Genomic DNA, 24,315 nt, shown 5'->3' with positions numbered 1-24,315 from the left:
CTCCAAGTGTTTTGTGTCATCACCTTCATGCAAACCTTATTATAAAATCAAATGATAGGGATGCAGTTTGTTCTTTCAAACGATCCTCAAAATCTGTGTGTGCTTGATCCCATGTGCAGATGAAGCTTTTCGGACACTGCTAGTTGGACATGACAGGAAGGAGGCAACAATATCTTCTTTGTAAACATGTCCCAAATTCTGTACACATTTGAATCCTTGTTTTATGCATCATGCTTCCAGTTAACACAAAGCAATTCACAACACACATAATTGTGGTAGGTGATATTCACAGTCGCTAAGGATGTCCCCCAGAAAATAACATTGCTGTTGTTCTAGCACTTTGGCTGTACTCTCCATCTAGTAATACCACTTTGCAAAATCGTTTTTGGAAAACTTGCTTTCACACAATTTTACAAATGTGCATGAAAATAAATACCAAGTTGCACTTTAATAAATTTCACTGTGCTCTTCAATCACTATGTAGCTCGGCCAATGCTGCATGTAAATTTCATACTTCTGCCACACATCAATGCATATTCTAGATTTTGCTTACCAAGTGAAGGGTCAGTTTGTGTCAGTTTATTTGCATAAAATTCTGTACTTCGAAGTACCTGTCATTCCTAGTAGATAGCAAGACCGTGACAATTCATAGGACATTGAAACCAGCAATCTCCATATTTAAATCAGACATTGGCTCTTTACTTTGTAGCATGGTTTACACTTGCTTTTGATTATACTGCCCATATCATTGTTTACACTATGTTGCCCGTATCATTTAAATTATTACTTGTTGTGCAATTCTTTCTTATAAGCAATGCAGAATGTTGTAAATTATTTGTATAGTGAGTATCTGCTGTTATAAGATTAAAATTATTGGAACATTTTGTTATTGTTATTAGTTACATTGTTACCTTCATTTTGTGGAAATAACAGCAGCAGCAGCCATAGTGTTGTTAAACATTAAGCACCTAATATGCATTCCCATTTCATTTATCTCTCTCTTTTTTTATTTCCTGATAATGAATTTGTTATTGCGCATTTATTTATTTTTTTTCCCTTAAATTACTAATTCATAAAATTGCTTCTTTTCACCCCATTATTTTTTTAAAAATAATTCTTATGAATTATTTCTTTTGTAATTATTTGCAAGAGGAAATGCAATACATAATTGCCCTTGTAGAGCTAACTGTTTGACACAGTTAAATGTGCCTATCTAAAAGTGACTATCACATACAACTGTTGCATTTGTTTTTTTCTTCAAATAAAATCGGTTTATGTTCATGTCAGAAGCTATTTGCAAGAGGAAATGCAATATATAATTGGCATAACTGCCCTTGTAATTATGTACTGCATTTATAAATACAATATCGCCTCCGTAGCCAGGTGGGCAGGAGCAGCAGTGCGTAGCACATGCTTCTAGATTAGACCAGGGTTCGAGCCCGTGCCCACCAAATACGGAGGATGCGGAAAGGTCAGGGAATGACCACTGCATATCTCCGGAGCAATTTAGCCTTAGTTGCTAATGCTCCTAAAAACCAAATAACAAAACAAAACAAAAACGAAAAATACAATATCAACACTAAATTGCTATCTAGTGCTCTTTCAAGATTTGGAAAGAAAACTGAAACACCAGATAACAATTTAGTGTTGACCGTGCTTATGATATTGTTGTTGTTTTTATCCATTCAGTCATAGCTGACTTTCGGAGACTTTATGGGTGGGCTGCCTCCGTACTGTCTGGTCTTCAACAGCTTCTTTCAAGTCCTTCAAGCTGATGCCAGTTTTGATGGTGATGGTGATGGTATTGAGCCAGCATGTTCTTTACCGACACCTCCTTGTTCTATTGACCTTTCCTAGCATTATTGATTTTTCCAATGAATTGGATCGCATTATGTGACCAAAATGATACAAGTACCAATAAAAACCTACATTCATATATTTTTATCCTAATATACTCGCTCTACAAATTATTATATTCATAATGATGATGATGCCCTTTTTAAATATACAGGGTGTCTCAAAAATATTGGTACAAACGTTTAGGGGAGGTAGGTAACATCTAAAGGAATGTGAATTGCATAGGAACCCATAACTGGAAATGTCACGGGAAAGTAGTAGCAGAGGCACAAGAAGCAGAAATGACACAAGACAGTAATTAGTGGCAAACATTTATTTGACATAATATTAACAATGGAGTACGAGATGGATGCATTTCATGATGTTACAACAGATGCTCGAAGGTTCCACCATGAGATGCGATGCATGCATGACACCGACGCAGCATGGATTGGCGGACACAGTCGAACACACCTGGAGTTTCTTTGACAGTAGCAGCAGCACAGACGAGTCTCGCCACTAGATCCATTTCCGTCTCCACAGGTGATTCATACACAACAGATTTTAGGGGCCTCCCCACAGAAAGAAATCAAGGCTCGATAAATTAGGTGAGCGTGGGGGGTCCAGGCAACGGGTCCACCACAGCCAATGCATCAACACCCAAAACGCCTGTTCAAATGGTCACAAACACACCTTCCATAATGGGCAGGCGCCCCGTCATGTTGAAACCAAATGTTGTGTCTCACATTTGCTAGAACATCGTCAAGTAACCCTGGTAGAAATTGTTCCAGAAAGATCCGATATTTAACAGAGTTCATGCAGGATGGTAACAGGCATGGGCCAACTAAGCAGTCACCGACCATACCTGCCCACACATTTATTGCGAAGCGATGTTGTGCCGCATGGAGGCACAGACCGTGTGGGTTGTCATGAGCCCACACGAGCATTGTGCTGATCGATAAGCCTTCCCAAGTGAAATAAGCCTCATCCATGAACAAAACATAGGCTGGAAAATTCAAGTCTTGAACACTTTCTTGGAGAAACTACTGCGCAAAAGCCACACGTGCAGGATGATCTTGGGGGAGCAGTAACTGAACCCTTTGGAGATGAAAGGGGGTGTAAGGAATCGTTGTGCCAGACACGCTGTACACTGCAACGAGACACTGCTAAGGCAGAGGCAACGGCATGTGTAGTAGGATTATTCTGGACAGCATTCAACACATTTTCTTTCATGGCAGAAGTTCACGTCGAACATGGTCTGCCCTCACTACTCCTGTTACCTCTAAATGACAAATAATTGCACAAATTTTGATGCACACGAGCAAACAAATGGGTGGTCCTGTACATGTCTATCTGCGAAGCGTTCTCCATAAATTCGTTGAGCAGCTTGTCCATTGCCCTCTGCTAATCCATACACTAGGAGCATGTCTGCCAGCTCACAGTTCGTATATCGATGTATGCTCTTCGTGCAGCAATTACTGCTTGAATGAGTAAACCAGATTCTTTCCGTCTCGCGAACTGATGAACAGCGCCGTCTGCCAACTTATGGTGACGTTTCCAGTTATGGGTTCCTATGCGATTCACATTCCTTTAGATGTTACCTACCTCCCCTAAACGTTTGTACCAATATTTTTGAGACACCCTGTATATCTTAGGTGTTCCTGTTGGCTGATGTTCACACCTCAGCTTTTAGAAGTTTACAGCATGACTGAGTAGACAGATCAATGAAATTTGTTTTTAACAGACACAAACGTTTTTATGGTTACCGATCCTCTACAGAAAGTTTGCAGTGAAGAGAGTTTATGTACACTGACTCCCCTCTTTGTGATAATTTTTTTAAACAGCTGCCATGGCCAAAAGGTCAAAAAGTTTTAAATGCTGAGTGATTCAAGCCCATATGACCATTAAATACGGTGGTGTTCTTGTACTCTCTCTTTCCATAATGTAAATTTCTATATGTGGCCATCCCAGAATATAAATAGAAAATATTATAAGTACTGCAAAAATAAAAAATTCATAGCAAAAGTAGTCAAAAAAAAAAAAAAAAAAAAAAAAAAAAACCCTTGAATGTTCCTACTTTATAATGCTGATACAAGATTATGTGTAAATATTTCTTTCTTTTCTTTTTAATCAAGGATATTATTAAATTTCATGTTCATAATGACAGAATTTTTTTTTTAATTAACATCACTTTATCTCATCTTTAAATGTTTATAAAGTGACTGCCATATTCAAGTTAGAAACCAAGCAAGCACAGGAACAGTATCAAGACTTGAGGATAAATGCCATCATTTAAAAAAGAAAAAAAAAAAAAAAAAAAATTAACTCATGTACTACAGGGTTTATTTATTTACACACCAGCCTACTAACAAATAACTGAATTATGATTAGTACCAATAAATTTCAATTTAAGTTCAAAATTTACATTGAGTGAAGTCTCCATTACTTAAAATCATGATAAGTAATAAACCTGTATATTTGAATTTCCCAATCCAATGTCTTTCACAACATTTGGAATATATTTAATCCACTTTCAATAAGTAAATACTCAGCAGTCATGGGGTATGGGGGGGGGGGCTACATACTGGAAAAAGTCACAATATGAAATTCACAAGGAAAGATTGTTCTTGTATAAGGAAGAAACTAAGTTACATTTTGCCAGTATAGATTTTTTTGTTAAAAACAAAAAAATATCCTTTATTACAAAAAATTACAGTATTATAGTAAGTTACTGTAGTTTATAAAAGTACATAACAAAATAATAAACAGACTGTTACTGGCTAAATTTATTCACTATGTTATTAGTAAGGTATGAAACTAATAACTGTCAGCTGGCTTGAATAAGCATGTTGCTACCTGCTTCAAATTTTTCTGGACATCTTTATAAATATCTCTATAGCAGGGGGGTGGTCTTAAACCACAGTCTGAGAACTTACGCAAAGTGGTACTTGAATATATCAAAAACGAAAAATGAAAAGCTCAACTAACTGAATTTTTGTACAGTGAAGAATTTCAGAATGAATTCAAGAAAGAAAATGTGTAATTTTGGTTAAAAATGCAAAAAAAATTACATGCTTATCTAACAGATCTTTGAAATTTTATTATCTTTTAGCATGCAAATAGCACACTTGTCATTAGAAACAAATATTAATGTTTTCACAAATGAATGGTGGAGTTTTGGAAGCAAATTTATAAAAAAAGCATGTTTATTTGATCTGTCAACTCAAAAGTTTTTGTATATTTTACTTTTATTTAGATACTTATATAGTTTCATTTAGTTTCACTAAGCTGAAATTGGTGACTTTGGTCCAACAACAATTTAGAAAATATCACAATGATTCTATGCATGAAAACATTATGAAGGTAGTTAAATATCACAATGATTCTATGCATGAAAACATTATGAAGGTAGTTAAATATCACAATGATTCTATGCATGAAAACATTATGAAGGTAGTTCACAATAAATTTAGAACAGGCACTATCCAAAAAAAAAAAAAGAAACATAACAGGAAGAAATGAAGAATACGAAGAAATTGTAGAGGCTATCAAGTAGTTCTGTGTTGGAAGCCCCCAAAAATCAGTTCCTCGCTATAGTCAACAGTTAAACATTCCACCATCACTGTTCACAAAACAATTCAAAGGAGGCTAAAATTCCATATATACAAAATCACTTTCTACACGAAATAAAACCAAATGGCCAGCCACAAAGACTACATTTGCCAGTTATCTACTCCAAAAATTGGATGAGTTACTGAACTCATTCCAGAGTTACTGAACAGCATTTTGCAATATCCTGTACACTGAAATCAACTGTGCACTGCTTCCACAGCTTTATCCCTGCAGAATTTCAAGCTGACTACTTTAATTCTCTCAAAGATACCTTAATGCAACTATGCTGAAACTGTTCCAGAAATCATTATTCATAATATCTCAAATTCTAGTAAAGGTATTACCGAATAAAAAATAAAGGTTTGTGTTCACTCCTTGGTCCACAGATTATGGCTGGGGGGGAAGCAAAAGAAAGTTTTGATATTAGGAGGTGCCATTTACAATTCCTGCATTTGGCCAGGTGGCCAAATATAGGAATCAGAGGAATTATATAGTATTCCAATGACTAGAACTAATAATGTTTTGAAAGAAAGATGTTTGTTTTTTAAATATTTTCAGCTTTGTGTACAAAACAGTTATTACAGCATTTGGAGAGCTCTTTTCAACAAAACAGTTATTAGAGCATTCAGAGAGCTTGTTCCAACAAACCAGTTATTATAGCAATTACAATAACAACACAGCAAGATGATTTTAGGGGCTCATAGCTCAGGAATCTCTAAAGAATCCCACACTGGATTATTAGGATCAGTATTGGCAAAATGAAGCAAGGAAACAATGCTTATACAGCATTGGCCAAAAAAGAGAGATTGTTGAAATAAACTTCCATGAAGGTGGAAGTTTATTTCAACAGTCACTCAATGTCTGAATGTAAATTTCTGTACATCTATTCTGCAACCACCCTTTCTCAGTTTAAATTTATGTCCCTTATATGTGTCATATGAGAAAGATAAACTACAATTGCCATTTTCAGCCAACCTGCTTAGTTTATCTAGATCTCCCTAACATACCCTGATTACTGTCTTAAACATTGTTGTTATTTGGTTTTTTTTAGGAGCATTAGCAACCAAGGCCATATTGCTCCGGGAATATGCGGTGGTCATTCCCTGACCTTTCCGCATCCTCCGTATTTGGTGGTGACGGGCTCGAACCCCGGTCTAATCAAGAAGCGTGTGCTACGCACTGCTGCTCCTTCCCACCTGGCTACGGAGGCGCCTCGTCTTAAACACCCTGTCCAACTTTTGTACAGGGTGTTTAAGGCGATCAGCAATACTTAGACACTGAACTGTGAAATTTCTACACACTAGTAAAAGAGCAGTAACCATTTATAACCAATCTTTGATTGGTGTACAAAATGCTCAAATTCATACAACAATCATTCATGTGTCACAACATCAAAGGCTTTACTGAAATGTTAAGTATATGTCAAAATAATTCTTTGCATCCAGTTCCTTTGTGGCAACCTTATAGTACCTAATCAGACTGGTCAGGCATTATCAATTAAGATGATCTTGCATTTCTTCTTAAACTACTCCATTATTTTCCCATAGCACACAAGTCAAACTTCCAAATCTGTGTTTACCCATCTCACACTTGCAAATAGAAGATATATTTTCACATCTCCAATCTGTAAGGACTTCTCAAGAAAACAAAGATGCTCTCATTATTTCTCAAAAGATTTCACTACAACAGGTTTGACTACCTCTGCTGCTGCTTCTTTTAATGTAATTGGAGAGATTCTATCAGCCCCAAGTACTTTATTCACTTTTAGCTGCATAAGTTCTCCAGACCTTTCTTCTTTTGGTTAACAAAAAATCATTTAACTCCTAGTTAGCCCCAAGTACTTTATTCACTTTTAGCTGCATAAGTTCTCCAGACCTTTCTTCTTTTGGTTAACAAAAAATCATTTAACTCCTAGTTAGAATATAATATTTTATGGTATCCCCATCCCTAAAAACTTATTTGTAAGAATGCAGATAGGAAATATTTATTAAGTTTGTCAGCAACCTGTACAGGACCATAAACAGCTATGTCATTCATATCAAGTGGACTAATGTGATTCATCTCTTTTCTTCTAGTGTTAACATAAGCAAAGAATTCCTTGCTCGCTCGTGCTCTCGCTCTCTCAGACTAATAATCTGCCTAAGCATGCTTAACCACAGTGTAACTTGATTACCAATTACTTTATACTTACTGTAGGAAGTATGGAATGATAATTTATAACCGTCCCATGCCACTTACAGCTGACTGCTTTAATTCTCTCAAAGATACTTTAATGCAACTATGCTGAAACTGTTCCAGAAATCATTATTCATAATATCTAAAATTCTAGTAAAGGTATTACCGAATAGTAAGATCATCAGTTCATCTGCCATCCATGTTAGTCTAAACATTGGACAATATCTCTTAGTTAGCATAAAAAGTTTAGTAGCCTCTATTGTTTCATGAATTCACATTTGGCATTTGCATTTTCAAAAACATCAGCTGATCCCACTAAAAGTGTAAAAAATGTGTGAGCATTATAATTACCTTTGCAAAAACAAAATTCCTTCCCTTTACCCTTTAGAGCAGTTATTTCTTTCAATAAATCCCACTTTAATACACTATGGCTACTACTTAGTTTTTCTTCTACTTGGGGCCTTGAGTGCCAAGTGGATGACTAGGGCAATTTTAAAGTGATTTCAGAGTTTGCTCTTTGAAGTAAAGTTAGCTTATTAAAAGAAAGAAAGAAAAAACCCTTTCTTCTTATACAACTAAATTATTAACAACTAAACTCCCCTTACTGTTTGGTCACCGTTGGCATCACTCCTACTTCCAGATGGCAGGGCTCATAAACCAAGAGAAAGTCCTCATTCCTGTGACTAAAAGGAGAAACCATGGAAAACACAGTCAGGCCTATAGGCTTATTTATCAGATGACTAAAAATAGAATATTCAGAATTCCTTGACTGCCAAATGGCAAAGAAAAGACTATGGCTAACTTCCCAATCTTTCTTATCATGCATTCTCTGACAAATAAACAGGTCAGAAAGCTCTCCTTGCTTCTAAAACAAAAACGGTTTTCCTTTAGCCAAGAGAATCTTGACTAAATAAGATGGTTCACTCATAAAAACTAGAAATGTCATACTCGCTTTAAGTCCTCCTAACTGACCAGAATTATTAAAGGCAGGCTACTCAAATTGTAAAGTATGATCACATATATACCAAATCCTATTAAACATTACAAATACCCAATGTACAAGCATTCACAAACAATCTGCACATTTGCACTTTTGTGAATCTACAGAACATATTCTTAGCATGTTCTGAAAAATCCCCTACACACTCAAAGACTATAGCATCAGGAAACGACGAGAAAGGATCCAAAAGTACAAGCCAACCATAATGAAACCCAAATCTAAACCGAAAAGCAAGTTCCATTAAGTACTTAAGTATTACCTATCCGGCCACAATTTAATAACAGAAAACGATAACAGTTTAAACTGACATCTCATTCTTTCCAAATATGTCCATGGCAACTTGAGCTTGCTCCATACTGTATAGCAAACAGCATCCACTTGTTCCATCAATCTCCAATCAAGCCACCAACACTCCAACCAAAGCTTCGACATCTCAACTGATTCCAAAACCCAAATACCTTAGTGCAAGTAACAGGAAGCTGCCCCATGCTGAAAATATGGATACAGATGACAGTACAAACCAGGATGACACAATTCTGTAAATACACCCTGAGGGTGTATTTCCAGAATTTCCATCCCACTTTTCCGAAAAAGAAGGCAATATTCAAATGGCACAAACAGATCATCCATTGTTAACAGTTTGTAATAAATCCTAAAAGCAAATAATACATACAATAATATAATGGAATTGCCAAAGTTTCTGCAGCAATATGCAACCTTCTTGATCATCCTACAACTGTAGAATGAATGATCAAGAAGATGTCTACCTTCATGAAAAAAACCCTACTTCAAAGACAGATGTCAGTGTAAAAGATTACATCGTTTATAGAAAATGATTGCATCATCACCTCAAATAGTGCTCATGGAGGAGCCATCCTTATCAATTCCTCTACAAATCATAGCAGTACACATCATGATTTACATAACATTAGTCTTCTTATATCTTCCTCCAAACAGTTAACTGTAAAAAACTTTTGCCACATAGCTACAACTCTCCCCCTTCTGCATTATGGGGGATGCCAATGGATACCATTATCTAAGGAGAACCCATCATTTAAATAAATGAGGTCAAATGATTGAACACCTACCAGACAAACAAAACCTCACCCAGTTCACTCCCACTGCTCATATTATTGTGAAATGTATTATTATATAACTAGTATTATTAATATAACTAGTTATTATTGTGAAATGTATATACATTTCACAATAAAACTAGCTCAACAAATGATCTATGTTTTCCAGCTGTCACTGAAGTAGCAGAATAAAAATGATATCCCTCTACTTGAAACTTGAAGTGGGAGTTTCTGGGAGTTGACCGGGCACCTTGTATGCAAATATTGCCATTCTGGATGAAATGATTGTATCTGCTTAATCTATAGATGATATTTCTACATTACAAATTAGATGCCAGCAGCAGCCAAAGCAGCAATTTTTACAAACTGGCTTTAGACATCATAAGCACTCTGCTTTCTGGTGGAACAATTGCAGCAATATCTTTCCAAAATTCTTCAATTTTGAAAAGATATTGCTCTGGCCGAAAAATATAAACAATACAATTTACAATCAGTAAGCTAAAATCCCCACATAAATATAATCACTCAATAACTGCTTATTTCTGGATTCTGTGTTAAATCTTGTCATTAATAATCCAGAACTGATAGAAAATACACTGAGTGTACAGAAATCATGGGATACCAACCTAGTACCAGGTAGTCCCACCTTTTGCCTGGATAAGGGCAGGCACACAGTGAAGCAATGAGCCCATTAGTTCACGAAAGCGTTCCACAAGTATGTCCATCCATATGTGCTGCACAGCTGTTCATAATTCCATCGCATTTTTTGGGTGGAGGATCCAAAGCTCAAAAGGACCTTTCCACAGCATCACAAAGATGCTCCACAGGGTTCATGTCCGGTGAATGGGAGGCCATGGTGGCAAAATCTGCAAAATGCTCTCTGAACCATGTTCTAGTCACCACAGCTCTGTGGGGGGGGGGAACATTGTCCTGCTGAACGAGCCCATTAACCTGTGGGTACACGATGCAAATGGTCTGCAAGGATGGACACGTAGCCTGGACCATTCAGAGATGCATCTAGATGTATTAGAGAGGTCCCAATGTGTGCCAGTTGAACATGCTCCAAACCATTACCTACCGTCCACCTGCCTGAACAGTTCCTTGTTGACGACGGGATGGCACATAATAGCCCTAGATTCTGATGTGCCATAAAACTCCTAATAACCAACCTTGACGGGTGCATAGCTTCATGCAGTTTCTGCCAGATACTGCACCCTCCCACCTGCTCAAAACAACTGATCTCGTGGGACCAGGAGACCAATCTCCAATCATCCAAGGTCCAGTGCAATGTTCTTTCGCCCAGTTCAGGCAGAGAGTCCTGTGTTGTGGTGTTAGCAATGGGATTCTGGTGGGTCAGCAGCTCCCATAACCTATTGCGGCTAATGATCACCTGATGGTGTTTGGTGGAGACGTTTCTGGCACCTCCCTCATTGAAGTTGGCAGTGATTTGTGCCACTGTCACCCTTCGGTTTGAAACAATGCACTCTTGATACTGTCGAAGAGGAATAGTGCAATTTCTGTAGTACCAACTCCACGACAGAGTGACCCATTATTAACAGGAGAGACTGCTTCTACAGGGATGGAGTACACTAAAATAGAAAGGGTTGCAAGAATATTTGCCGATGCTATCGAAGCAGTGTTAGGTGGGTCGAAAAACTGCTAGCTTGGAGAGATTCACAGACTAAACGATTAACAGTGGCAACATGAAGAAATAAAAGTGATTCTTGCGGTGCTTCTATTAGAATGAGCAGCGGACTGGAAAGCAAAGTGTTAGGAATTTCCAGGACTGCTGGGAGTCATAGTGGAACGAGTAAACATATGGGCTGTGTTAGGGTAACTAAGAGTAGGAACAGGTGCATGTATACTTGCATGTACAGGAATAGAAGTATAGTTAATAAATTTGATGAATTTGAAGTACTGTTCAAGACATCAAACGTGGATATTGTTGGGATATCACAGACGTGGTGTCACACAGATGTAAGTAGTGCAGAATTGGAATTTGGAGAGTACAATGTGAACAGGAAGGATAGACAGGATGCAAAGGGAGGTGGGGTTATACTGTTAGTTAAGAAACACAAAATCTAAAGACGTGCATCCAATTGACATTGGACAACGCAATGTTGAGTCAGTGTGGTGTGACATAAGCACTGGGAAATGGAAAATGAGAGTAGGTGTGTATTAAAGGCCTAACGACTCTGACGAGTATAATGAACAATTGTGCAGAGAAATAGTGTGCTAGTACATCAGAATGTCTTATAATGGGGGATTTTAACTTTACAGATATTGACTGGACTTGTGGGTTGGTCACTCACACACTAGCAAGACTTATGGAGTTATTGGATGACCGTTTTCTACAGAATCATGTTCGAGAGGCAACCGGAGGGAATACAGTGAAACTTCTCCTAATGGACACCTCTCTACAACGGACATTTTCAAATTCCCCAACTCACCTCCATTGGTTTTAATGTGTTTGCAGCTTCTGTCTAGCGGACATTCTCTGTAACAGACGCGGACAGCCAATCTGCACTGTTTCATTTAGATTAACACTTAATTTGATCTCCCCATAATGGACAGCGGGCGAGCTCACGGCCCTTTTTCTAGGAACGTTTCTTCCACGTATTGCCTCAATTGTGTGTTTATTTTCTATTTCCGATTCTCTGAATTTTATCGAGGTTTATGTCGCGGTTCTAAACCCTTTTTCAAGAATTTTAAGGCACGTGTAAAACTTCTGATGAATTCGGTGTGTGCAGGGAGGGGGGGGAATATGGTCGGCCTTTCGTCTTTTCAGTTTCAGTTTTGTTCAGTGTCGTGTGAAGTGCACAATGTCTTCTCGTAAACATTTAACTTTAAAAGATAGTCGAACTCATTAATGCGTATGATCGGCAAAAAAATAGTGTTCGCAATCTCGCTGTAAAATGCAAAAATCGGGAAGACGCAGGTAAGCGACATCCTAAGGAAAAAAAAATAAACTGCTCAAACAATTTTGGCAACACGTAAATGATCAGGTTCAAAAATCATTCCCGAAAACTGTTGAACTTCAAATTTGTCGCGCACGTGCTAAAAAAATTCCCGTTAATGGGCCTATTATTAGGGAAAAGGCTTTGGAGGTTGCGAAATCTATGGGAGTAAATGAGTTCAAAGCTTCTGTGGGATGGCTAGACAAGTTCAAAACTCGGCATAAAATTTCTTGGAAAACCGTAAGTGGTGAAGGTGGATCTGTTGATACTGGGGTTGTAACAGAGTGGACTGTCAAATTGGAAGATTTATATCGTGATTTTGAAGCTAAGGATATTTACAACTGTGACGAAACAGGGTTGTTTTTTTAAAGCTCTTCCTGAAAACACAATGAGTCTAAAAAATGAAAAGTGCCAGGGCGGAAAAATTCCTAAGGAACGCTTGACTGTACTATTGTGTACAAATATGCTGGGAGGCTTTGAACAACCTATTGTTATAGGAAACCCACAAAATCCTCGTTGTTTCAAGGGCATAAAGTTGAATCTTTTGGATATTGACTGGAAGTCTAATAAAAAAGCGTGGATGACACGAGATATCATGAGCGAATGGAAAAGTCACTTTAACCAAAACATGATTCGTCAAAACAGAAAAATTATTCTTTTCATGGATAATGCTGCATCTCACCCGCACATTGAATTGTACAACATTCAAATCATTTTTCTGCCACCAAACACATCTCCAGAGTGTCAGCCCTTGGATCAAGGGATAATAAAAAATTTTAAACTTCACTACAGAAAACATGTTTTAAGACATCTCATTGCAAACATGAACGATGTAACATGTGCGAGTGACCTTGCAAAGAAAATCAGCATCCAAGATGCGATTCAATGGATTTCCTCTTCAGTAAATGGAATTAGAAAACAAACTGTCGTGAACTGTTTTGTAAAGGCTGGCTTCTCAAACGCAAAAATTGAAGTTGTGAACAGCAATGTGGAGCACCAAGAAGAACAAGAACTTCAACATCTATTGATAATGCACGATACTTCCGCTACAAGTGACCTTGGCTACAAAGATATAGACTCAAACTTCACTACAGAAGATGGTGCTCTAGATATCAACGACATTATCATCGATATTTTTCAAGAAGTTCCTCATGAGGATGAAGAAATGGAAGGAGGTCATTCTGTTGAAGAACATATTAACGACGAACCACCAATGAAAATAGAAGCGCTCATACAAATCAATCGTTTAAAAATGTTTTTCGCCGCTGAAGAAGATACTGAAGGACTTTCGATGGTTTCTTCACCCCAAACAAATGTTGAAAACAAAATTATCAGCCGGAAGAAGGTGCAGAAGAAAATAAGTGATTACTGTATGTATTTTACTTAAGATAAAGTCATAATATGCAAAGCACAATTGTATGTATATTATTTACAAAAATATTGTGCAAAATCTCTATATAATTTAATTTAATTTTACATTAAACGTATAACGATTTTTCTTTATCTCTTGTGTATGTAATTGTATATTATTTACAAAAATATTGTTCAAAATCTGTATATATTTTAATTTAATTTTACATTAAACGTTTAACGATTTTTCTTTCTTTCTTTTTTTTTTTCTCCCCCAGACTTCTTGTTTGCGGACACTTCTCTCTAACGGACACATTTTCGTTCCCCATGGCTGTCCGTTAAAGGGAAGTTTCACTGTAATACTCTTGTAATTTTGATTTGATTATCAGTAGTGATTATTCATGCATTAAAAATTTGCAGATAAAAGTGTGATCACTGTCACCACTAGGTGACAGTGATGACAGTGTAATGATGTGGAATAAACTTAAAGATATCGCTACCATCAAGGGAAAAGGGGAAGAGTTTTTGCGTTCGTAAAGGTGACTACAGTTGCGGTGGTAGTAGTAGTAGTAGTGGCATGTGATGCAAGAAAGCAAGTGTATGAGCTTATGCAGCATCAGCAAAAAAAAAAAAAAAAAAATCACACCATTCCCTCCAAATGCCTGTCCAGGTCCTCCTTAAATTTATTTAACTTATCAACTTCCACAATGACAGATGGAAGTTAGTTCCAGCAATTAACCACCCGCTGGCTAAAGGCAAATTTCCGCACGTCTATTCTACATCTGTCTTTTCTTAATTTGAATTTATGCCCCCTTAGGTTCGTAATCTGAACAGGTGGAAGGATCCCATCAGAATTCAGCATGCTCAATCCATTCAAGGCCTTATACATCAATCAGATCACCGCACAGGTGCCTAGTCTCCAGCCACTGCAATTTGCAGAACTTAAGCCTCTCTTGGTAAGAGAATCCCTTCATTCCCCTCACCAATCTTGTTGTCCTTCTCTGTACAAGCTCAAGCAAATCTACATCCTTCCTAAAATGAGGCCTCCAGACCTGTACGCAGTACTCAAGGCATGGCCTGACCATTGCCTTATACAGAGGGACAATCACCTCCTTTTCCCTGCTAGCAAAATTCCTATAAATCATTGACAAAACCCCATGACCTGCCCTGGCAGCCTGTCTGCATTGCTCAGAAACTTCATATCTGACTGCACAATTACTCCCAGGTCTTTTTCATTTTCTACCACCTTAAGTGTAGTACCACACAGTTGGTACGTTTCTCTGGGGTTACTTCTACCCATGTGCAGTATTTTGCATTTGTCAATGTTAAACTTCAGTAGCCACCTCTTAGCCCATCTGCCCAAATTTTCTAGATCCTGTTGGAGTAGCACACTGCCATTACTGTCATTAACAACCCTGCCAACCTTTGTATCATCTGCAAACATCAACACTAAGCTTGATATACCTTCATCAATATCATTGATAAATATACAAAACAACAATGGACCCAACACCGAACCCTGTGGGACTCCACCAATAATATTAGTCCACAAAGAGCAGCATCCATTGATTACCACCCTCTGTCTTCTCCCACTCAACCTCCTTTTATCCATTGTAGCAACTTACTCTTAATACTATTCTGCTCCAATTTGTACAATAGTCGTCCATGCGCAACAGTGTCAAAAGCTTTCCTGAAATCCAAATATATGATATCAAAATTATTTTTTGCATCCAGTTCCTTAGAATTTACTGTTGGTAACATCGTCAGTTGATCCCACTGTACAGAATTTAAAAACTGTCTGAGACCACTGTACTCACCTTTATGGAAGCAAAAACCCGTTTCTTTACCCCTGATGGTAATTATATCTTTAAGTAAATCCCACATCATAATATCCTATCAAATTTGTCAGACAAGGTTTTCCCTTAACAAATCCATGCTGTGTCTGAATTATTGCTGCAGTCTCGTCTAGATGATCCTGCAATGCAGCTTTAACGAGTGACTCCATTATTTTACCCGGAGCAGAAGTTAAACTAACTGGTCTGTAATTACTCGTGTCACCCTTCGATCCCCCTTTGTGATTTGGGGTTACATTTGCAAATCTCCAAGTCCGTGGGGACCTCCCCCACGTCCAAGGATGCTCTCATAATTATGGCTATGGGTTTGCTTAGTTGCTTTGCTGCCTCCTTTAATATAACTGGATAGATCCCATCCACCTCGGGTGCCTTTCTTATGTTTAACTTCAACAGTTACTCCTCCATGTTGCTCTCAGTTTTTACAAAATCATTAAGTACCTTGCTACAATTTGATAACCTTCTGCCATTTTCAAACCTTAACTCCTCATGTGTGAATGTAGATGCAAAATACTCATTCAGTTTGTTTGCTATCTGAGCAGGATCATGAACAGTCGACCAATCTGATACATCCCGTTCCTTCTAGAGTTTACATAAGAAAAGAACTCTTTGCTGTTTTTCTTTGCATCCTTTGCCAAAGATTTCTCATAATCTGCCTTCGCCTGCCTAACCTCCTTTGTGACCTGATTACAGATTAGCTTATATCTGCCATAGGCTTCTAAAGTCGCTTGATAATTTATATGCATCCTATGCATTTTTCTTCTCTATCACGAGTCTCATTAGTTCATTTGATAACCATTTACGCCTAAACCTTGAATAATATTTCTTAATAGGTATGAAACTTTTAGTAGCATCCACGATTAATTCCTTGAATGCTTCCCACTTAGAATTTACTGTTGGTAACATCGTCAGTTGATCCCACTGTACAGAATTTAAAAACTGTCTGAGACCACTGTACTCACCTTTACGGAAGCAAAAACCCGTTCCTTTACCCCTGATGGTAATTATATCTTTAAGTAAATCCCACATCATACACTGTGATCAATGCCACCTAGTGGTTCCTTTATCAGCAAATTCTAAATACACGAATGATCACTGCTGATAACCAGATCAAGAGTATTACCCTCTCTGGTTGCCTCTCGAACATTTAAAAACTGTCTCAGACAGTTTTTAAATTCTATACAGTGCGATCAACTGATGATGTTACCAATGGTGAATTCGAAATAGGAAGCCATCAGGGACTCAATCTTGGAGGTAACTAGGCTTTTCATACCAACTAAGAAATATTGTTCAAGGTTTAGATCTAAATGGATATCAGATGAATTAAAGAGGCTTAGGACATCTAAAGGAAAAGAAAAATGCATGGTATGCACATTAATTATCGGGCAACACAGAAGCCAATGGTAGATATAAGCTAGCCTGTAATCAAGTCATATAGGATGTTAGGCATTTGAAGGCAGATTACCAGAAATCTTTGGCAAAGGATGCAAAGAAAAACAGCAAAGAGTTCTTTACTTATGTAAACTCTAGAAGGAAAGGGATGAATCAGATTGGTCCACTTAATATAGATGGTTTGACTATTGATGATTGTTGGGCAAATGGGCTGAGAAGTGGCAACTGAAGTTTAACATTGACAAATACAAAGTACTGCATATAGGTAGCAGTAAACCAAGAGAAATGTACCAACTGTGTGGTACAACACTCAGGGAAGTAGAGAATGAAAAAACTTGGTGGTAATTGTGCAGTCAGATATCAAGTCTGCTGAGCAGTGCATAAGGGTTGTCAATGATATACAGGGTGTCTCAAAAATATTGGTACAAACGTTTAGGGGAGGTAGGTAACATCTAAAGGAATGTGAATCGCGTAGGAACCCATAACTGGAAATGTCATGGGAAAGTAGTAGCAGAGGCACAAGAAGCAGAACTGACACAAGAGAGTAATTAGTGGCAAACATTTATTTGACATAATATTAACAATGGAGTACAAGATGGATGCATTTCATGATGCTACAACAGATGCTCGAAGGTTCCACCATGAGATGCGATGCATGCATGACACCGACACAGCATGGATTGGCGGACACGGTTTAACACACCTGGAGTTTCTTTGACAGTAGCAGCAGCGCAGACAAGTCTCGCCATGAGATCCATTTCCGTCTCCACAGGTGATTCATACACAATAGATCTGAGGGCCCCCCCACAGGAAGAAATCAAGGCTCAATAAATCAGGTGAGCGTGGGGGCAGGCAACGGGTCCACCACAGCCAATCCATCGACGCCCAAAACACCTGTTCAAATGGTCACGAACACACCTTCCATAATGGGCAGGCGCCCTGTCATGTTGAAACGAAATGTTGTGTCTCACATTTGCTGGAACATCGTCAAGTAACACTGGTAGAACTTGTTCAAGAAAGATCCGGTATTTAGCAGAGTTCATGTGGGATGGCAACAGGTATGAGCCGACTAAGCAGTCACGACCATACCTGCCCACTCATTTATTGCGAAGCGATGTTGTGCCGCATGGGGGTACACACCGTGTGGGTTGTCGTGAGCACACACATGAGCATTGTGCTGATTGAATAAGTTTCCTGAGTAAAATAATCTTGGGGAGCAGTAACTGAACCCTTTGGAGATGAAGGGGGTGTAAGGAATCGTCGTGCCAGACATGCTGTACACTGCAAGGAGACATTCCTAAGGCAGAGGCAACGGCACGTGTGCTGGTAGTAGGATTATTCTGGACAGCATTCAACACACTTTCTTGCATGGCAGGAGTTTGCGTCAATCGTGGTCTGCCCTCACTACTCCTGTTACCTCTAAAGGACCTACAATCGCACAAATTTTGATGCACACTCGCAAACAAACAGTGGTCCGGAACATGTCTGTTTGTGACGCGTTCTCCATAAATTCGTTGAGCGGCTCGTCCATTGCCCTCTGCTAATCCATACACTAGGTGCATGTCTGCCAGCTCACAGTTTGTACATCGATGCATGCTCTTCATGCGGTGACTACTGCTTGAATGAGTAAACCAGAAACTTTCCCTCTCGCAAACTGATGAACGGCACCGTCTACCAACTTACGGTGACGTTTCCGGTTATGGGTTCCTATGCGATTTACATTCCTTTAGATGTTACCTACCTCCCCTAAACGTTTGTACCAATATTTTTGAGACGCCCTGTATAGGAATTTTGCTAGCAGGGACAAGGTGATTATTCCATCGTACAAGGCAATGGTCAGGTCACACCTTGAATACTGAATACTGGAGGTCTCATTTTAGGAAGGATGTAGAGTTGCTAGAGCAAGTACAAAGAAGGGCAACAAGATTGGTGAAGGGAACAAAGAGGTGCTTTTACCAAGAAAGCCTTAAGTTCTGCAAATTGCAGCACCTGCGAGGTGATCTGATTGGAGTGTATAAAGCCTTGAACGGGTTAATAGTAATAGTGGCATGTGATGCAAGAAAGCAAGCGTATGAGCTTATGTAGCATCAGCCAAAAAAAAAAAAAAAAAAAATTCACACAACCATTCCCTCTAAAAGTTTGTCCAGTTCCTCCTTGAATTTATTTAAGCTATCAACTTCCACAACAGCATATTGGAAGTTTGTTCCAGCAATTAACCACCTGCTGGCTAAATGCAAATTTCTGCACATCTATTCTACAGCTGCCTTCCCTCAATTTGAATTTATGCCCCCTTAAGTTCGTAATCTGAGCAAGCGGAAGAATTGCATTAAGCAAGCTTCAATGCTGATGGGATTCTTCTTCTTTCTCAGATTATGAACCCTGGGAGGAGGGCATAGATTCAAATCGAGGAAAGAGAGTTGTAGAATAGATGTGCAGAAATTTGCCTTTAGCCAGCTGGTAGTTGATTGCTGCAATAGACTTCCATGTCTTGTGGAAGTTGATAGCTTAAGTAAATTTAAGGCTGAGCTAGACAGCCATTTGGAGTGAATGGATGGGTGAAATGGGAAGGTTTTTTTTTTTGGCTGATGCTGCATAAGCTTGCATTCTTGCATCGTATTCCTCAACTAATACTAATGCATCTGGCACCCCTATCATCCCTCTTTCAAAGTTGGTTAACTTACGACATTTCCATACTGACATAGAATTACCGTCTACATGAATGCTGTGTACATGAATGCTGTGTTGCTAGTGGAAACCGCCAAGCGGCGGTTTCCACTAGCAACAGCTGTGACAGCATCACATTGCCCAGGAACCAGGTATTCCATGAAGTCTGTCTTTTCAGTAAATTGTGTGGGGAAGTTTAGCTTACATTTTCCATAATAAAATTAATACTATTAACAATGATGTGGCTACAACTCTAATTCTATAAAAGTTGTGATAGAACAACACCATGAAATTTCCTTCTATCACCTCTCATAACATGAGTTAAAATTTAGGTTACTAAACAACTACAATGATGGGACTATAAAATTTATTACAGAATGACATTACAAATTTGCAATAACATACTTCATACATGCACCATACTTAACAACTAAAAAAGAAAAAAAAAAAGTTGATAAATACTAACCATGCTCAGGCGGATTACGCTTTGAAAACCTTGTTCCTGTGTCATCAACTTTTAAAGATACTGCTTCCCTTCGAGGTCTTTTAACATGATAGGTACTTGCATCTGATTCTGTATCCTGAAAATAAAAATAACACTGATTTCGTTAAATTCACTGATTTTCTATGTAATGCCTTTCAAAAATCACAAAAAACATTAATTTCATTTTAATATGATTTTACAAATAAGCAAATCTGAAGGATTATGAAAGCCACAGGAAAACTGAATTTGTCATTTAAATTCATGACACCCTTTTCATTATTCCATCAAACTTAATTTTATCCTTACATTCTCATGCAACAGAAAAATACTAAAGTTAATCAGTTTTTCTTGATTTTTTTTTTTTTTCAGCTAATAAATAACTAGACACTTCCCAGTTTTAAGTTTATTCTTTGCAAATATACTAATTTATCCATACAGAAATGTTGAATTTAATAATCAATTTAAAAAATAATGAAATAATAAAATAACACAAAATAATGAAAAATAAAAATAAATTAACAATTTTAATAATAAAATTAAATTATTAAACTCATTATTTTAGTTAATTTTTTAATTCATTGGGAGAGTTATATATCATATTTAATTTTTAAAATGGTCCTATCAGATTTCAGAAATGTAGCAAAATAAAAACAGCAATGTAACAAAGATACATGAAGTTAAAACTTGCAAAATATTGAAACTTTAAAGAATAACTAAAAAAAATGTGCTTTTGGCTAATTTAAACTCTCTTCATTACAATAATTACATAGAACTAGCTAATCTTGCACTTCACTGCTAAAGATTAATTTGATATTTTATATAATAATTCTAATTAAACAAACAGTTATATAATCAAGTCAGTATGTGAACTTCTCTGATATAAATTAAGCAAAATTATAAAAATTATAATTTTTCAACAAAAAAATTTCATGTGAACTGGCATGATAAGAGCATATTTAAATAACTGCAAGTTACTAATTGCTCATTCCATTTATATAATTTAATATATAAAAAATTTTTCATGTTCTGGTCATATACAACTAAATTGGCATTTCATTACTCACAATTAACCTTAAGCCTCCAGTCAGCATACCTTATGCATTTTATCAAGTAAAAACAGAAAAATATATGTGAGAATTACAGCAGCGTGAATTTCAGTATTACTCGAGTATGATATTCAGTTTCAACCTGCTTTGTGAATTATTTTTTAATTGAAGAAATACAGTCCTACAAATTCTAATTACAGTTCCATGTTTGTGTACAAAATGTATTACACATGTACTCATGTTGATTTCCCATAGGAGCCTTAATTTTGCTTTGATTTTTTCTGGCTCCAGGTGTCACTTTGCATTGGAGCTGAGGTAGTCAGAAAACAATTTGTTTTTTCTCTCTCTCTTCTGATAACAACACTTATTACTAAATATTTCAATTCTTATTATCCAATACAGTGTCAGAATCTATCATACATTACCAAAACTGTTCTTGAATGTGTTTGGCTCACAATATTGGCCTTGAGGTTTTCATCTACAAAGATAAATCAATAACAGATGAATCTACAAAAATGACTAGGTAACACTAAATTAGGATATTATGAGCAAAACTAAAACAGTTGAACCAGTAATGCAATGGACGAAAGAAAAGAGTTTTGTGTATTCTCATTAGTTTGGGTATACATAATCAAATCCACACATTGGCTTTTTTGTTTGTTTGTTTTTTTAACTATTCCTTGATTTTTTGACAGAAAAAAAAAAAAATGAATGAAGTGATATAAATGAGAGCTATAAATGGAAAAAAGCATATCATCAGGAAGGAAATTTACTCATTTTTTATCTTTATAAGTAACCTCCACAGCAATCTGTGATGTGATCCACTTGGATTACAAATATTATAGGCAAGTCAATTGCAGAATACAGCATATCTCTGGGTAAAGTAAAATGACTGTTTTGAATGTGTTACAGAGGTATATTTTATGTGTAACCATAGTATTAACTCTAATAACATGCATTTTCAAATATCTTTGAATACAGTTGACTTTTCAAAAACTATGAAATTAAATCTTCATAAGATATTACTTCAAATCTTGCCTGGTAGTACATTAGGTTAGTTAACTTTTAAAGAATAATATAAAGTGCCCCATTTTTGATTATTTTGCCTTTTGTTCAAAACACCAAAATGGTGTACAGTAGACTTTCAGAATAATGTCACCATCGGGGATTCAAGGTACCGTTATTTTGATTTTTCCATTATCTAGAAAGTTTTACTTTTAGTATATTTAATACTAAATATACTAAAATGTGGCGCTGCGTGTAGTAGCTGTGTTAAAATTTGCTCTCAATTATATTAAAATTTGGTGGTTTAAGCATAAAAAAACTGAAAATACATCTTACCATACAGAAGAAGAGGTACAGAGGACACAGAAGAAGAGGTACAGAGGACACAATATGTGTACATTAGACACATATTTTATATCTGTGAGGAAAATATTTAGGCTCTAAGATTAAAATAACAGTTTAATGGTTAGCGTGCTCGAAGAATACAGAAGATTATGCAGCGGTTAATACTATATGAAAAGAGCATAAATTTGAAATACAGGAACGAATATTTCAAAATGTAAGAAACATATTCATTGGGGGTTAAGACTGTGCGAATCAGAACGAAAATATGTTTATGGTAAGGAAAAGTTGCATGCTTTATGGTTTGAGAGAAAATTATTTTAAAATATATTCGACATAATTAATTGGAAATACTGAACATTAATTAGACATCAAATAAGGAAGAAGAGGGATAATGAGTATGTGGTACAGGCGTTTAAAGGCACACAAGGTGCTGTGGCTATAGTGTGCCTATTCATAGAAATGTTGAAAAAAAATAAATAATTAATATGAAGCCAGTTCAATTTCATTTCATCTCAGAAACTAATCATAGTCGTTCAAACATTCCTATTTGTTTCAAATAACAGAAAAGTTCCGTTAATATTTGCGTCTTCACCAATGATATGATTTAATGTTATCCATTCTTAGAGATTAGCCAGAAAATGAAATATTGAAGTTCGATGTTGTTGATAGTGTCGAGAGTCAATCAAAATATGTTTGACTGTTAGATGTTCAGAGTAGTGTGGACACTGAGGAGGATCATTGCCTGTGAGTAGATGGAGGTAAGTCAGATGAGTATGCCCTATTCTAATCCGTGCGAGTACCACTCATTTTCACCGAACTGTCTGAATGCACGAGTGCCAAAATTTTGGGTCCTGTTTCAACTGGAAAAGTTTATTATTTGTTTGTTTATGCCATAGCTCTGTCCACTGTGCATGGTATGCTGTTTAAATTAAGATATTATAATGAGAAGCTGGAATGAAGACAGAGGTTAAGTCTAAGGTTGATGGATTTTTAGCAGAAATATCAGCCAGTTCATTCCCTTTAATGCCTGAATGGGCAAGAATCCAGAAAAAGTTCACTCATTGCTAACTATCTTCAATTTTCAACAGTAAATTCCTGATTTGATTTAAAACAGGAAGAGGGATAATAGCTTCACCTTATGAATAAATTCATTGACTGATGATATAATAATTACTTGTGCGAATCTAATGAATAATATATATCCATTTATATACATAGACAACTTCTGGAAACCATGCAAAAATCAGTTGTAATCAGCCTTCTACACTCACTAAGTGGGGCTCTGCTGTAGTTACCTTTCCTCTTCAAGAGCATCTCGTGGGATGCATGATGACTCTCCCTATGATTAAAGCTGGCCCCTTTCAAAATCAGCCATATGGTAGGCAATGACATACCACCACATTACCTGATGCCACAGAGACCATAACAAAACCAACTCCAAAAACTGCTGTTAAAGACCTGCAACTAGGTGGAAGAATGGAATCAGTGAACTTTTGGGAGTGACATTTTGCAATGCCGCTCAA

General features: G+C 37.0%; 1 protein-coding gene across 1 annotated transcript in view; it reads right to left on the bottom strand.

Moving 5' to 3' along the window:
* LOC150087437 (ATPase family AAA domain-containing protein 2-like) overlaps window positions 1–24,315 on the bottom strand; it is a 450,193-nt gene that overhangs the window by 398,408 nt on the left and 27,470 nt on the right. Inside the window, exon 2 of the mRNA XM_090372484.1 lies at window positions 20,379–20,493. Coding sequence (XP_090228610.1) covers window positions 20,379–20,493 — 115 coding nt within the window. The remainder of the gene's footprint in view (window positions 1–20,378; window positions 20,494–24,315) is intronic.

Source organism: Mastigoproctus giganteus, chromosome 4, assembly GCF_048544385.1.
Source record: "Mastigoproctus giganteus isolate SK-2022 chromosome 4, ASM4854438v1, whole genome shotgun sequence".
Lineage (NCBI taxonomy): Eukaryota > Metazoa > Arthropoda > Arachnida > Uropygi > Thelyphonidae > Mastigoproctus > Mastigoproctus giganteus.
The sequence above is the reverse complement of the archived record's forward strand: the minus strand, read 5'-3'. Positions and strand labels throughout refer to the sequence as shown.